This window comes from Canis lupus, chromosome 21, assembly GCF_011100685.1.
Source record: "Canis lupus familiaris isolate Mischka breed German Shepherd chromosome 21, alternate assembly UU_Cfam_GSD_1.0, whole genome shotgun sequence".
NCBI lineage: Eukaryota > Metazoa > Chordata > Mammalia > Carnivora > Canidae > Canis > Canis lupus.
In genome coordinates, this window is record NC_049242.1 from 29,331,886 (window position 1) to 29,348,400 (window position 16,515).

At 38.5% G+C, this 16,515-nt stretch overlaps 1 protein-coding gene across 1 annotated transcript; it reads left to right on the top strand.

Annotated features, from left to right (window-relative positions):
- Positions 1-5,036: 5,036 nt before the first annotated feature.
- OR56B1 (olfactory receptor family 56 subfamily B member 1) lies at positions 5,037-6,008 on the top strand. Its single transcript, NM_001388989.1, is given in 1 exon segment — positions 5,037-6,008. A coding segment is annotated over 1 exon segment (972 nt).
- The last annotated feature ends 10,507 nt before the right edge of the window (positions 6,009-16,515 follow it).

Sequence of the window (16,515 nt, forward strand, 5' to 3'; positions counted from 1 at the left end):
GGAAAACTGTGTGGAGGTTCCTCAAAGAGTTAAAAATATACCTGCCCTACGACCCAGCAATTGCACTGTTGGGGATTTGCCCCAAAGATACAGATGCAATGAAACACTGGGACACCTGCACCCCGATGTTTCTAGCAGCAATGTCCACAATAGCCAAACTGTGGAAGGAGCCTCGGTGTCCATCGAAAGATGAATGGATAAAGAAGATGTGGTCTATGTATACAATGGAATATTACTCAGCCATTAGAGACGACAAATACCCACCATTTGCTTCGACGTGGATGGAACTGGAGGGTATTATGCTGAGTGAAGTAAGTCAATCGGAGAAGGACAAACATTATATGTTCCCATTCATTTGGGGAATATAAATAATAGTGAAAGGGAATATAAGGGAAGGGAGAAGAAATGTGTGGGAAATATCAGAAAGGGAGACAGAACATAAAGACTGCTAACTCTGGGAAACGAACTAGGGGTGGTGGAAGGGGAGGAGGGCAGGGGTGGGGGTGAATGGGTGACGGGCACTGAGGTGGGCACTTGACGGGATGAGCACTGGGTGTTATTCTGTATGTTGGTAAATTGAATACCAATAAAAAATAAATTTATTTAAAAAATGGAATACCATATGATCCACTAATTCTGCTCCTGGATTTTCACCCAAAGAAAATGAAAACACTAATTCTAAAAGATACATACACCCCTATGTTTATTGCAGCATTATTTACAATAGCCAAGATAAGGAAGCAACTAAGTATCCAAAACATTAGCCATAAAGAAAATGAGATCTTGCCACTTGTGACTACATGGATGGTTTTAAGGGTACTATGAAATAAATAAATTAGATAAAGAAAAACAAATAAGATAAGTAAAAACAAATACCATATGATTTCATTTATATGTGGAATCTGAAAAAGAAAGCAAATGATAAACAAATCGAAAGTAGAATGCGACCTAGAAATACACAAAACAAACTGATGGTTACCAAAAGATAGGAGTGTGGAGCCTTGATGAAATAGGTGAAAGGGAGTGGGAGATACAGGCCTCCAGTTATAGAATGAGTAAGGGATGGAGACAGAAGGTACAGCATAAGGAATAGAGTCAGTGGTATTTTAATAGCATTGTACGTGACATACAGTAGGTGTACTTGTAGTGAGCATAGCGCAATACGTAGAGTTGTTGAATCACTGTGCTGTATACTTGAAACTAATGTAACATTTTCTGTCAACTATACTCAAAAAAAGAGAAAGAAAAGAATTTTTAAGAGAAAAAACTTTAATAATAAAATATTCTTCAGTTATAGAAATGATCAATTTAACCTCTCTCTATATATATACATATATATACATTATTCACTATATATAGTGAATAAATACTCCCCTAAGAGTTTTTTTAAAAGCTTTACTTCACAACTACAGAATTTAGAATGCCCTGAAGTTTGTACTCAAGAACAATTCAGACACTGATAAAGTGGCCCACTTTTATAGGGCCATTTTGGTTTCATAAATGAAGGTATTTTTCTGTTTATGTAAGCTTTCAGATTACACTGATAAGAAATATATCTCTGAATTAATCTCCTCTAACCTTTTGGGATTTAGTATCTTAGGATTTCTTCTTTGTCTATGAGCTGTTCTCTTTTCATGTCTCCAAGGGAAGTCTATTATGCTTAGATCACTGAGCTGTTTACTACTCCCCATAAATTTCAGAAGCTCATAGTTTTGGTGCCATGGGTCACCTGAGAACACATCCTCATCTCATGTGAAAGCTCTTTACTCAGAAAGTTGTGTCTTTTTTCCAGGAAGGAAACCACTGTCATTGCCAGGACCTCAGACTGAGTCTCTGCTCATAACCACAGTTAAGTACTAAAATTTTGGCATCTCACATTGGCTAAATCCCAGAGCATCCAATGGCTCACCCTTAACCTTTCTTTATGTTGTTTTGGCAATATCCTCCACAAGAAATGGACTCTTTCCTCTACCCTAGCAGGAAATAGAGGCTTGGAAAAACCTCTCAAGATGGTTAGGGCTAGAATTAGAGAATATAAGGTTATACGGCACTCTAGAAGTGACTTGTTTATCAAACAGCTGCTAGATTAACTTTAGGACGAATATATGAACTGTTTTCCATAGCAAGATCACACTCATGTACTGGTAATCTCTAACTTATAAAAAAATACTTAAACAACTATTTTTTTCTGTGACCTCAAATATGCTACTTTTCTTAGCTGTATTGAACTAGTATCAATCAGGGGAAAACATCAAAGTTACAAGGCTGTGTCTTTTATAGGAAGATGTGTAATAATATATGAGTATTTGGCAAAAATACCAGGCCTCATACAGTCAAGTGTGTCACACACTTTCAAGCTCTTAGGATGGAGAGAGGGAGCTGAAGTCTTCAAAATTCTGACCTATAATTCCAAAGTCAAACTAATATCATCTCCAAGATTCTTTGTGTCTGTTTTGTTACAATTTACTGCCAAAAGATGAGTGGATAAAGAAGATGTGGTCTATGTATACAATGGAATATTACTCAGCTATTAGAAATGACAAATACCCACCATTTGCTTCAACGTGGATGGAACTGGAGGGTATTATGCTGAGTGAAGTAAGTCAGTCGGAGAAGGACAAACATTATATGTTCTCATTCATTTGGGGAATATAAATAATAGTGAAAGGGAAAATAAGGGAAGGGAGAAGAAATGTGTGGGAAATATCAGAAAGGGAGACAGAACGTAAAGACTGCTAACTCTGGGAAACGAACTAGGGGTGGTAGAAGGGGAGGAGGGCGGGAGGTGGGAGTGATTGGGTGACGGGCACTGGGGGTTATTCTGTATGTTGGTAAATTGAACACCAATAAGACATAAATTAAAAAAAATTTACTGCCAATATATTTAGAAGATTTTAGTGTTAATAAAATTACATTACCATGAAAAAAGGATGATTTGCCCCATGATTAGGCAGTACATGCTTATCCAAACATAAAGATAGCAAGAAATTTCTGGAAAAAAATGCTTCTAATTGCAAACAGGAATCATCTTTTGTTGGTGAAACATGAGAGAATTTTAATTTCTTTCAGATATGTTTTCCTATATTTATAAGTAATTATATCAAGAATAATTCCTGGGTGTTATATGAAAGGGATGAATCACTAAATTCTACTCTTGGAACCAGTGTTACATTATATGTTAACTAACTAGAATTTATTTATTTATTTTCAATATTTTATTTATTCATTCATGAGAGACACACAGAGAGAGGCAGAGACACAGGCAGAGGGAGAAGCAGGCTCCATGCAAGGAGCTCGATGTGGGACTTGATCCCAGGACCCCAGGATCATGCCCTGGGCTGAAGGCAGATGCTAAACTGCTGAGCCACCCAGGCATCCCAACTACCTGGAATTTAAATAAAACCTTTTAAAAAATGAATAAATCTGTAACTATTTTATGTGTTATAAAGGAATTTAAATTTTACTTAAAAGAAAGTGTGAGGTCTTGGGTCATTTTAAACAAGAGAATACGATGATGGAATTGCTGACAAAGGAAAGAAGCATGGGGAAAGGCAAATGAGAACAGGTAAGGCTGCAGAAGCAGGGCTCAAGGGGAGGGCTTCTGACTGAAGTAAAGGGGAGAAGGCAACAGGACAAGGAAGCAGTGGTTTGCCAAAAGGAAACATGGTTTGTTAGTCTCAGGCTTGGCTGGTGGGCTCCTAAACAGAATAAAAAGTACATGAGAAACAACAATGCAATGAAAGATGAGTCTAGTTTTTTTTGTTTGTTTGTTTGTTTTATTCATAGGAGATACAGAGAGAAAGAGAAGCAGAGACACAAGCAGGGTGAGAAGCAGGCTCCATGCAGGGAGCCTGATGTGGGACTTGATCTCAGGTCTCCAGGGTCATGTCCTGGGCTGAAGGCAGCGCTAAACAGCTGAGCCACCTGGGCTGCCCCGGTGAGTCTACTTTTAAACATGAATCTGAAGTTACAGTGGCAAAGTCTTCAGCAGTATGGACAAATAATTCTTGTTTATTAAGTAAAATCAAAATCATCTTATTACCTTTGCCTAAATCCTATATTTACAAGCCTTTTTAGATTCTCTAAGACTAATCTAGAAAAAAATTTCAATAGTTTTCTCTTTTACGTGACTCCTCAAATCAACAAATTTGGTCATGGTCACTTCACTTTTCAAGCTATTTTTTTTTGAGACTTTCTCAAAAGTCCATACAAAGTAGGACATGAAAAAAAGTTATTCTTTTTCCAATATGCACCATGTGTATGTTTGCATTTCTAAATATCTATCTACCTAAATATATATCTAAATATCTATCAATCTAAACATTTTTGGAGGCTAGGGATGCCTGGGTGGCTCAGTAGTTGAGCGTCTGCCTTTGGTTCAGGGCATGATGCCAGTCCAGGGATCGAGTCCTGCATCAGGCTCCCTGTGAGGAGCTTGCTTCTCCCTTGCCTATGTCTCTGCCTCTCTCTGTGTGTCTCTCATGAATAAATAAATAAAATCTTAAAAAAAATTTTTGGAGGCTATATAAAACATTAGTGGACATCTAAAGTAACTAGGGATGGTACAGCTACAAAATATAATCTCCCATAATTCTGCATTTAAAAAAATCTCCTTATTGTTAGTTATTAAAAGTCTGAAGCAAGATTAAGACAAATATGAAGAAAACAAACACATTAATTCCACAAAATTTCTGAGGAAATGATGAAATTTTAGAAAACAATAACAAAAATAATATTTATGTGATGGTCTCAAATTGAGCTGGCTGATGACAGTGCAAATAGAGATTTGAGATAAATGCTGAATCTTCTCTGATTGGTCGAGACTGATAATTGCTCCTCGAAAGTTTAACTTCTGCTGAAAAAGCCCCAGAAGTCATTGCAATTTATTTTAAGTTGCTGTAAGGAATGGACTGCATAATTCATTTTATTACAGCACAAAATTGTATTTTGTAGCGACAGGTTAAAAATAATGTTTGATGATAATTCTGATCAAAGAAAGTAACTTTGAAAATCATTTTTTTTTCTCTTAGGAAAAGATGTCTGCATTTCTGAAAGGTTCTAATAGCTCCAAATTGCAGGTCTCTGAGTTCATCCTGTTGGGATTCCCAGGTATTCACAGCTGGCAGCATTGGCTTTCCTTACCATTGGCAATGCTCTATGTCTCAGCAATTGGTGCTAACACCCTCATCGTCGTCACCATCTGCCAAGACCCTGCGCTTCAGCAGCCTATGTACTATTTCCTAGGTATTCTCTCTGTGGTGGACATTGGCCTGGCCACCACCATCATGCCCAAGATTCTGGCCATCTTCTGGTTTGATGCCAAGATCATCAGCCTCCCTGAGTGTTTTGCTCAGATTTATGCCATTCACTGTTTTCTTGGCATGGAATCTGGTACCTTCCTCTGCATGGCTTTTGATAGATATATAGCAATTTGTCATCCTCTTCGATACCCCTCAATTGTCACCAATGGCTTAATCTTAAAAGCTACTGTGTTCATGGTACTTAGAAATGGCTTGTTTGTTATTCCAGTGCCTGTTCTTGCAGCCCAGCGTAATTATTGCTCCAGGAATGAGATTGAGCATTGTCTGTGCTCAAACCTTGGGGTCACCAGCCTGGCTTGTGATGACAGGAGGCCAAACAGCATCTGCCAATTGATTCTGGCATGGCTTGGAATGGGAAGTGACCTAGGTCTTATAATATCGTCATATACTTTGATTCTGCGCTCTGTGCTTAAGTTGAACTCAGCTGAAGCTGCATCCAAAGCTTTGAGCACTTGTAGCTCCCATCTGATCCTTATCCTCTTCTTCTACACAGCTGTTGTAGTTGTTTCAGTAACTCACCTGGCAGAGCCTAAGGCTCCTTTGATTCCAGTTCTACTCAATGTGCTGCACAATATCATCCCCCCTTCCCTCAACCCTATGGTATATGCACTTAGGACTAAAGAACTTAGGACAGGCTTCCAAAAGGTATTTCGTTTGAGCTTAGAAAAGAAAACAAGGCACCAGTGACCTTCTCCATGATATACACAAACTTTGGTTTCTTTTGGAATGGATAGTAGTAGAATTTCAAATATGAAGGGGAAAGTGAAAGCCTTTGAGAGATCTTTTTCACATGGTAAAAGCATCTGAAAACAACAACAACAAAAATTCACAGTAGCTCCAAAATATTCATAAGAGCTGAATATATGTGGGAAGGAAGGGTTTTCTACCAAATCAATCAAATGGATTAGAAACTAGAGCTTATGATTTATGTCTCTCCCCTAAAATAAAAATGAATAAAATAATACACACACACACAACCATAGAACAAGTGAGTGATATTTGAGTTATAGATCATGACTGTTCATTGGTAGCTGTAACTTGGGACCAAAGTCTATCTGTATGAACAAGTTCATTCCAATAATGTGCATGCAGAGGCAGGAATAGAAAACACTTCAGATGAGCATAACCTACCAGCCTATAATGGGGCTCTGGATAGAATAGGGCAAGATGACCAGACGTGGATAAACAGGAGCCAGAAGATACAGATAGATTGGTAGAAAAGAGAGGGAGAAAAGAGAGAATGAGAAATAGAGAGAGAAATGGATACACAGAGGATTTATCTTTTGCTCCATTCACTTCTTTGGATCTGCTGTCTGCCCTTACTGCACTGTTTCGTACCTTAGAGGTCTGGAGTTCATAAACTGTGTAACCTGAGCTTCTTTGTTTTCTAGCACCTGATTAGATTGTGCCAAAGGTAATCACTGACGGGAGGTTTGAGTGCAAGAGTTTGGGTTATTTATTCTTCTCCTATCTCCCAAAAGACTTGCTAGGCAGCTCATCTGCAACAGCTACAGCATGTATGTCTTACTCATGAACATTTTTAAAGGGTTTTTTTCTTTTGTTTTGTTTTTTACTTTAGACAGAGAGAGAGCATGAGCAGAGTGGTGGGCACTGGCAGAGGGAGAGAGAGAGAGAGAGAGAGAGAGAGAGAGAGAGAGAGAGAGAGAGAGAATCTTTAGTAGTTCCAGACTGAGTGCGCAGCCTGACATGGGGCTTGATCTCATGACCTGAGATCTTGACCCAAGCTGAAATCAAAAGTCATAAGTGTAACCACCAGAGCCACCCAGGTGCCTCCCAAGAACATTTTTAAAATATTCTCTCTCCTTCAGGACAAGGGAGTTGTCAAGTCATTATATTGGTCTTCAGGTACCAAACATCACTATTTTTTTTTCAACATCCATTTTTTGTTTCCTTAACCCAACCACAGCTCAGTTAATGGCAACTTCATGAAATTCTCCTCAGAGTCACAATTGCGTGTACCTTTTATTTCTTGCCCAGACCCTGACTGACTCATGATTTACCTCTACTTTCCCCCCACCTCTACTGCAACTACTCCTCTGCTGTGACTAATGAGGATGTAGGCAGCATGAGTGGGTGAGAAGCAGATCTATAGAAGGACAGAAATAAGAAGTCTGTAAAGCAGGAGGCAGGTGCAGGATGGTTATGCCCTGAAAATGTTTTTGTTTTTTCCATGATGCTAAAACCAATGAATAGAAGAACTAAGGCTTACCCTACTAGTGTTGTGAATTTCATTATGATCTGGGCTGGTTTCCACTGAGCCCATGTAATTAAAGTATTTCATTAAGTAGCTGGCATATTTTATGATGGATTATCTCTTGAAAAAAGAGGATTAATTTAAGGTGTAGGCCTACCTCATGCTAAGTGCTCTATCATACATTGTATACTACTCATCTTCCAGTTAGATGTAAAAGGTAAATTCTACAAGTTTTCAGGTATAATGAAAATAATGTGAAAGATCTTCTTTATTAGTCTGGCTTCCCACACAGAAGGCAGAATATATATATATATATATATATATATATATATATATATTCATTATCTTATTCTGAAATATATAATTATTAAAGAAAATGTTATGTGTCCATGGGACAATGGATATTTTTTCTTTACTAGCCTTTAAGTGAAAATAAATACGTTGAAGCTTAAGTGGTGGACAACAGATTTCCAGAATAAACCATTCTCCTCTCTCACTGAAAAGAAAACCACAACAGATACCAAGATTCTAAGGGCAGAAATTGTCTAGGGGCATTGGTCACAGCTTTTGGGCCAGATCAGGTCACTTGTGACATTCTATCCTTAATAGCTCTGAAAATGGTGTTTAGCCACATCTAGTGACATTTTAGTACCACAGATCTTCGTTAAGTGGATGAGATGGATCGACTCAGATTTCTGAAGATGAGCCTAATGAACTCAAAGAGACTATGACAAAGGTTGATCCCAACAACAATGGCTTAATGTATGATTGAATGTCAAGAGCAGAAGCTCAAGGAAGGGAATATGCCATTAGTGGGATACAAAGTGAGAGAAAGTACTCAAAACCCCATGTTGGATGGTGACAGTAATAAATATAGGAAGAAAAAAATATAGGAAGATAAAATTTGACAAATTTATTTATATTTTCCAAGAGATTAAAAAGTAGCGATATTGTCAAAACCTCCCAGAAAGTAGTAAGCAAGAAAGAAGGGATTTGCACTGTGGGTCAGGGTGGGGAGGGGGCACCTCAGAGCTGTCTAGTAAAAGAACCATTGTCCTCTCTGCTTCTGAATTGCTGCCCTTGACGTTTCCCTGTATGTTCTAGGTATCTTTTCCCCTGTTATAATGTCCACCTCTTGGAACTTGCTTAGGTGATTGGAATATGAATGTTATCAGACAATAGCTATGCTTTCCATCCAGTGTTCTAGTTCTTATTTGAGAATCAGAGGGTAGGTGGTTATGAAAGTCCTTGACTTATCATTACAGTAACTAAAATTTTGTGAAATTCAGCATGTAGACTATAATTGAAGCTTTTCACATTGGGGAAAACATTTTCACATTGGGGGGAGCTTTTCCCCCCTCCCCCACCCTGACCCACAGTGCAAATCCCTTCTTTCTTGCTTACTACTTTCTGGGAGGTTTTGGTAATATCGCTACTTTTTAATCTCTTGGAAAATATAAATAAATTTGTCAAATTTTATCTTCCATTTATCTTTCACATTCTTTCATTCTTACAATCAGTGTATCTTTATTCTCTCTACCTATCTTTTCTGTACATTAACAGTATTTTGATTACATTAAACAAGACTACCGATTTTGATACTTTTTAAAAGGGGCGAGTAAAAATAAATAAAAACATATAAGATGTATGTAAAAAGTAGATAAAAATCATACATGAAGGGCACGCCTGGGTGGCTCAATGGTTGAGCGTCTGCCTTCAGCCCAGGGCACGATCCTGGAGTCCCGGAATCGTGTCCCACATCCCACGTCGGGCTCCCTGCATGGAGCCTGCTTCTCCCTCTGCCTTTGTCTCTGCATGTGTCTCATGAATAAATAAATAAAATCTTTTAAAAAATACATTACAGATAGAGGGGGAAAAAAACACCTTTCTTTGCATCTTCCTCCTCATACCAAAGATGTAAACAATTGATGTATTTTGTCTTAAAACATTTGATTTGGTGTCTTATCAGATAAAGGGTAAGTATCCAAAATCTATAAAGAACTTATCAAATTCAATACCCAAAGAACAAATAGTCCAGTCAAGAAATGGGCAGAAGATATGAATAGACGCTGCTCCATAGAAGACATACAAATAACCAACAGACACAAGAAAAAAATGCTCAATATCACTTGGCATCAGGGAAATACAAACCAAAGCCACAATGAAATATTGCTTCACACCAATCAGAATGGCCAAAATTAACAAGCCAAGAAACAACAAATATTGGCAAGGATGTGGAGAAAGGGGAAATCCTCTTACACTGCTGGTGGGAATGCTAGCTGATACAGTGACTGGAAAACAGCATGGAGGCTCCTCAGAAAGTTAGAAATAGAGCTACCCCATGACCCAGCAATCACACTATTAGGTTTTTACTACAAAGATAAAAATGTAACGATCTGAGGGGCACCTGCACCTCAATGTTTATAGCAGCAATGTCCACAATAGCCAAACTGTGGAGGGAGCCCAGATGTCCATCAACAAATGAAAGGATAAGAAAAGATGTGAGATATATAGAATATATATATGTATATATAGAATATATATGTATATATATAATAGATATAATGGACTATATATATGTATATATACATATATAATGGAATATTAGTCATCATAAAAGATGAAATCTAATCATTTATATTGATGTGGATGGTACTGGAGGGTATTTTCCTGATCCAAATAAGTCAATTAGAGAAATGAAATTATCATATGACTTCATTCATATGTGAAATTTAAGAAACAAAACAGGGGAATAGGAGAAGGGAGGGAAAAATAAAACAAGACTAAATCAGAGAGGGAGACAAACCATAAGAATCTCTTAATCATAGGAAACAAATTGAGGGTAGCTGGAGAGGAGATGGGTGGGAGGAAGGGGTAATTAGATGATGAACATTAAGGAGGGCATGTTATGGAATGAGCACTGGGTATTGTATACAACTGATGAATCACTGAACTCTACCTCTGAAACTAATAATGCATTATATGTTAATCAATTGAATTAAAATAATAAAAAACACTTGATTTGATACATGCGTGTTTGTTTTAAAACTTGTATCATCTTTTATATTCCCCAAATGAATGAGACCATATAATGTTTGTCCTTCTCCGATTGACTTATTTCACTCAGCATAATACCCTCCACTTCCATCCACGTGGAAGCAAATGGTGGGTATTTGTCATTTCTAATGGCTGAGTAATATTCCATTGTATACATAAACCACATCTTCTTTATCCACTCATCTTTCGATGGACACCGAGGCTCCTTCCACAGTTTGGCTATTGTGGACATTGCTGCTATAAACATCGGGGTGCAGGGGAATAAGGGGGAAAGGAGAAAAACTGAGTGGGAAGTATCAGAAAGGGAGACAGAACATGAAAAATTCCTAACTCTGGGAAACGAACTAGGGGTGGTGGAAGGGGAGGTGGGCGGGAGGTGGGGGTGACTGGATGACGGGCACTGAGGTGGGCACTTGACGGGATGGGCACTGGGTGTTATTCTTTATGTTGGCAAGTTGAACACCAATAAAAAATAAATTTATAAAAAAAAAAACAAAAAGCAAAACAAAAAACAAAAAAAAAAAACCTGTATCATAAAACTCAAAATGAAAATGATGTTTAATTTTTAAAAATCGTTTTTTAGGAATTTTTTTTTTAAATGATAGACATAGAGAGAGAGAGAGAGAGAGAGACAGAGACACAGGAGGAGGGGGAAGCAGGCTCCATGCCAGGAGCCCGACGTGAAACTTGATCCCGGGACTCCAGGATCGCGCCCTGGGCCAAAGGCAGGCGCTAAACCGCTGAGCCACCCAAGGATCCCCAATGTTTAATTTTACACTTTTGAGGAGAGATATGCTTAGAACCCAAACAGGATACAGCAGGCCAAGTATGATAGATGTACTATGTATACAAATTATATATTTAAAGTTTACGCCTAAAAAAGGAGATTTGGGCACTAAAAAATAAAAATATACCTAAGACTTAACGTTTTCTTGTTTTGGTCTAGCTACTTGATATGGTTTCCAATATCATAGTGTTACTCTAATTCAGTAAAGTGAGGTAATCTGGTAGCAATTTAGTAGTCCAAATAAAGACTTTAGATAATAAAGAAAATCAAGCAAGAGAATAGAAAAATGAATAAAGATATGAGTACTTTCTTGCAGGGTGCCATGTCGCCCAGTCAGTTAAGTGTCTGACCCTTGACTTCAGATCAGGTCATGATCTTAGGGTCTTGAGATCAAGCCCCAAGGTGCACAGGTCTGCTTGAGATTTTCTCTCCCTCTCCCTCTCTCTCTCCAGCTCATGCTCATTCTCTTTCTCTCTCTCTGTCTCTTTCTAAAATAAATAAATACATAAATACATAAATAAATCTTTAAAAAAATAAGAGTACTTATTCTGTACAAATATAGTTGAGTATGGGATTCAAGAGGTTTTCTTCTGGCTTTAAGAAGCATAACATTCCTTAACCACTATTGGCCAAAAGTATGTGATTTAAGACAATAAGAGAAGCATATAGAATCTAGGGAGAATGTGAAACTGGCTTTCCTGAGTCAGAAATTTGAGGTTCATAATGAAATAAGTATTCCTTGTTCCTCTGAGCTACATGGCTTCTTACCTCCTGTGTGTGTGTGTGTGTGTGTGTGTGTGTGTGAAAAAGAGAGAGAGTACAGAAACAGAGACAGAGACACAGAAACAAACAGAGAGACAGACAGGAAGAGAGAGAATTGGCACTATTTTTCTCTTTGTGTAGGTCAGTTTTCTCTACATCTCTATGCATGTGGTTAGGTGTGCAATCAGATTTTTAGGTGTGAAAGATATGCAAATTTAGGAGTTCACTTAAAATATAATATTACTTACAAAATAAGTATTTACTTAGAATGAAGGAAGAATTAATAATACAATTTCAAAAGCTGACAAATTACATATATATTATCCAAATCCTAAAAAAATAACTTTTTAATTAATTTACTGCTTGATAAATACCTATAACAAAAGTCAAAGAAGCTTTAATTCTGATATAATTTGAAGCTGATAGAATAGTTGTAAGACTACAAGAAATTCTGCATAATATTTACACAGATCCACCAATAATTTAATTGTGCCCCGCTTGCTTCATCTTCGGGTATGCCATGATACTCACACATAGATCACACTTCCTTGGATGCTCCCAGATAATCACTGGACACAGTAGGGGAACTTGAGCTGGGCCCTTCCTGCCAAAAATAGAACTCCTTTAATGGTCTAACTTTGCCCAAGGATTCCGTACCAGCCTGGCCTAGGCATTCTCAGCATTGCAATAAGGGCTCGTTCAATCCTTGCTTACTGTTCTCTTTTCAGGGATGTCAGACCAGCATCCAAAGCTAAACCCTCTTTTCATCTTCTCTTGCTTCCTTCACCTTCACACTTCATAGCTGTTTTCCCTAATATATCTATTTAGTGTCTAATCCTATCTTGTAGTCTGCTTTTTAGAAGTCTATAACTATGGGGTGATTCAAGAAAACAAGTGGTTAGAAAGGGTTCTGAAATTGATCTCCAACTTCACACAGATAAGAAGAACCCCAATCTGAGTGGGGAAGGGGTCACCGTTAGTCCCTAGCACAAGGGGTTGATGTGGGAAACAAATACAAAAGAAATTCACCTAACAAAATCTCCTCACAGCTTGCAGCCCACTGATAGGTCCCTGAAACATTCAGAGCATGGCCTTCCTCAAGGAACTCATGGCCACCTTCATGCCTTAATGCTTAAAAGTAACCTTATCTTGGCAGCAGCTGGCCCCTCAAGGTCCTGAGGACTTTGCTTCCAGATTCCTTGGAGATTTGTGCTATCCTTAATCCCCATTAACTAACAAAATATACAATCAGTCATTCTTCATAATTCCTGTATAGTTCATTCTGCCCACAGGTCCTGTCCCAAGAGTAGGAAAGGGGTTAAGTTCCAGGCAGGAGAAGAGGAGGTCCCTGACTTCCCTGACAAGGCTCTGAAACTATTCCTGGCAGGTGGAAACACTGACACAAAGTGGAACAAGAAATAAGGGGACAAACCAAGATAGCATAAGAATTTCAAGGCCACAAGCTTCCTAGTCAGTTCTCAATAAAGGACTGCCACTAAAAATCCTCAGTGGCAACCCATTCGGGATCTCCTTTCACTCTAGAGAGCTTTTTCCCTTTCCTTTCTGTTCTCACCTCACTTAATAAACTCACTTCATTTCACCTATTTGTGTCCATGAGATTCATTCTTCAACTCCATGAGATAAGAGCCCTGCAATCCTGCAACAGTGATGGCCTACTTGTTGAAGAGTTTACCAATGGTGAAGTGGGAAAATGTCTCTGCGGAGGAATGTGCCCTTTCTAGTGCAATAATTTCAATATACTAAGGTCTTATCCCTGGTTTGGAAATCCTGGGATTGTGAAACATGGGATGTGGGTGTTTGGATGGATGCCCCTGAGGATTTGGCTCTGGAGTTCAAGGATATGCTTACCTAGTATGTTTACCATTGTATGCTTACACCTGAACCCTCAGAGTTTGTTCTATCCCTTTTTTGTAAGAGCTAATGCTACCTTAATGCAGGAAGTCAATGAAGAGGCCCCTCCTATACAGGGTTATGTCATCGCCCTCTCCAGGTTGCTATGCTACTAACTAAGGTTAAATCTCAATGCGATTACACTATGAATGAGTTACAAAAGAAAGATAGTGTGTATTAACAGGACCCAGGTGTTAGAATTTCAAGGTGCTCAGTCAGGAGGCCAGAACATGAGACAGAAGAACATAGAGAATAAACAAGAATTCATCAACTTGAGGAACTTTCTTTAGACACTATATTGAGCACCATGGTAAGAATTCTGGGATATAAAACAAACACACTCACAAAATGTCTCTTTGAAGCCTAGAGAAAGAGTTGCCCTGGCAGCAGGGCAAGGTAAAGAAAGTGAGAATGCTGGAGTTGATATATTATGTAAATCCAGAAGCCATCAGAGAACTGTGTTCTATGGGAAAGCCTGAAAAATACAACATTTACCAAGGAATGTACCCATGAGAGGGGCACCAGTATCACTAAAATGTTGAGATATGATTGTCCTCTCCAAGAACAGATCTGAGGTAGGAGAAACAGTCAGAGTTCTGGATTAGTAAGTAACTGTGGGGATGATGGAAGAATAAAGTAACAGGGAACAGGTAGGCACAAGCAACTGCCAGAAACCAGGAACTTGTGATTACTTGCACAACCAGCAAGTTCAAAGGGGTGGCTAAAAAGACTTTATCTGTATGGAATTATAGAGATAGTTAACATAACATGGTGTCATTAGGGACAAACGGATGGGCAGCCAACAGGAGTGTTGCCTAATACCTATAGTCAGAAGAAAGCAAGAATGGGGAAACAGAGGGTGTGAGTAGTGGCTTCAAAAATGCCACAATTCGGGCAGCCCAGGTGACTCAGCAGTTTAGCGCCTCCTTCAACCCAGGGCCTGATCCTGGAGACCCAGGATGGAGTTCCGTGTTGGGCTCCCTGCATGGAGCCTACTTCTCCCTCTGCCTGTGTCTGTTTCTCTCTCTCTCTCTCTCTCTCTCTCACTCTCTCTCTCTCTGTCCCTGTGTCTCTCATGAATAAACAAATAAAATCTTTTTAAAAAATGCCATGATTCCTTGCTCAGTTCCCAGATTTGAGTCAATTTTCATACTCAGAATCTTTTAACTGAAGAAGTGGCCAGGTCCCCAGGGGAGGAATGACTCTATGTGCAACAGTGTAACTAACATATTTACATATCTTCTAATATTTCTTTTGATCCTTTCACAAAATGTATTTTACAGTCATTGACCTGGGTGACACTACCTGGGGAAGTGACAATGAGACAGTCTTATCAAAATGACAATAACTATTGGAATGAAAGAAAAACAACCTAATACAGGATAAGAGTTTATTTTGAGAAATAGTCTGATAAAAACTGCTATGTAAGTGTCACATACATGTTCATTTATTATAGCCTTTCTTTTTTTTTTTTTTTTTTAGATTTTATTTACTTATTTGACACAAGAAAGAGAATGCAAGTAGGGGAAGCAACAGGCAGAGGGAGGGGGAGAAGCAGGCTCCCCACTGAGCAGGGAGCCTGATGTATCTTGAAGCTCCATCCCTCGAACCTGAGATCAAGATTACTCAGCCATTAAAAATGACAAATACTTTTGGGTGCAATTGTAAATGGGATTGACTCCTTAATTTCTCTTTCTTCAGTCTCATTGTTAGTGTATAGAAATGCCACTGATTTCTGGGCATTGATTTTGTATCCTGCCACAATGCTGAATTGCTGTATGAGTTCTAGCAATCTTGGGGTGGAGACTTTTGGGTTTTCTATGTAGAGTATCATGTCATCGGCGAAGAGGGAGAGTTTGACTTCTTCTTTGCCAATTTGAATGCCTTTAATGTCTTTTTGTTGTCTGATTGCTGAGGCTAGGACTTCCAGTACTATGTTGAATAGCAGTGGTGAGATTGGACAACCCTGTCTTGTTCCTGATCTTAGGGGAAAGGCTCCCAGTGCTTTCCCAGTGAGAATGATATTTGCTGTGGGCTTTTCAGAGATGGCTTTTACGATGTTGAGGAATGTTCCCTCTATCCCTACACTCTGAAGAGTTTTGATCAGGAATGGATGCTGTATTTTGTCAAATGCTTTCTCTGCATCTAATGAGAGGATCATATGGTTTTTGGTTTTTCTCTTGCTGATATGATGAATCACATTGGTTGTTTTACGAGGAATAAACCTAAACAAAGAGGTAAATGATCTATACCCTAAAAACTATAGAACACTTCTGAAAGAAATTGAGGAAGACACAAAGAGATGGAAAAATATCCCATGCTCATGGATTGGCAGAATTAATATTGTGAAAATGTCAATGTTACCCAGGGCAATTTACACGTTTAATGCAATCCCTGTCAAAATACCATGGACTTTCTTCAGAGAGTTAGAACAAATTATTTTAAGATTTGTGTGGAATCAG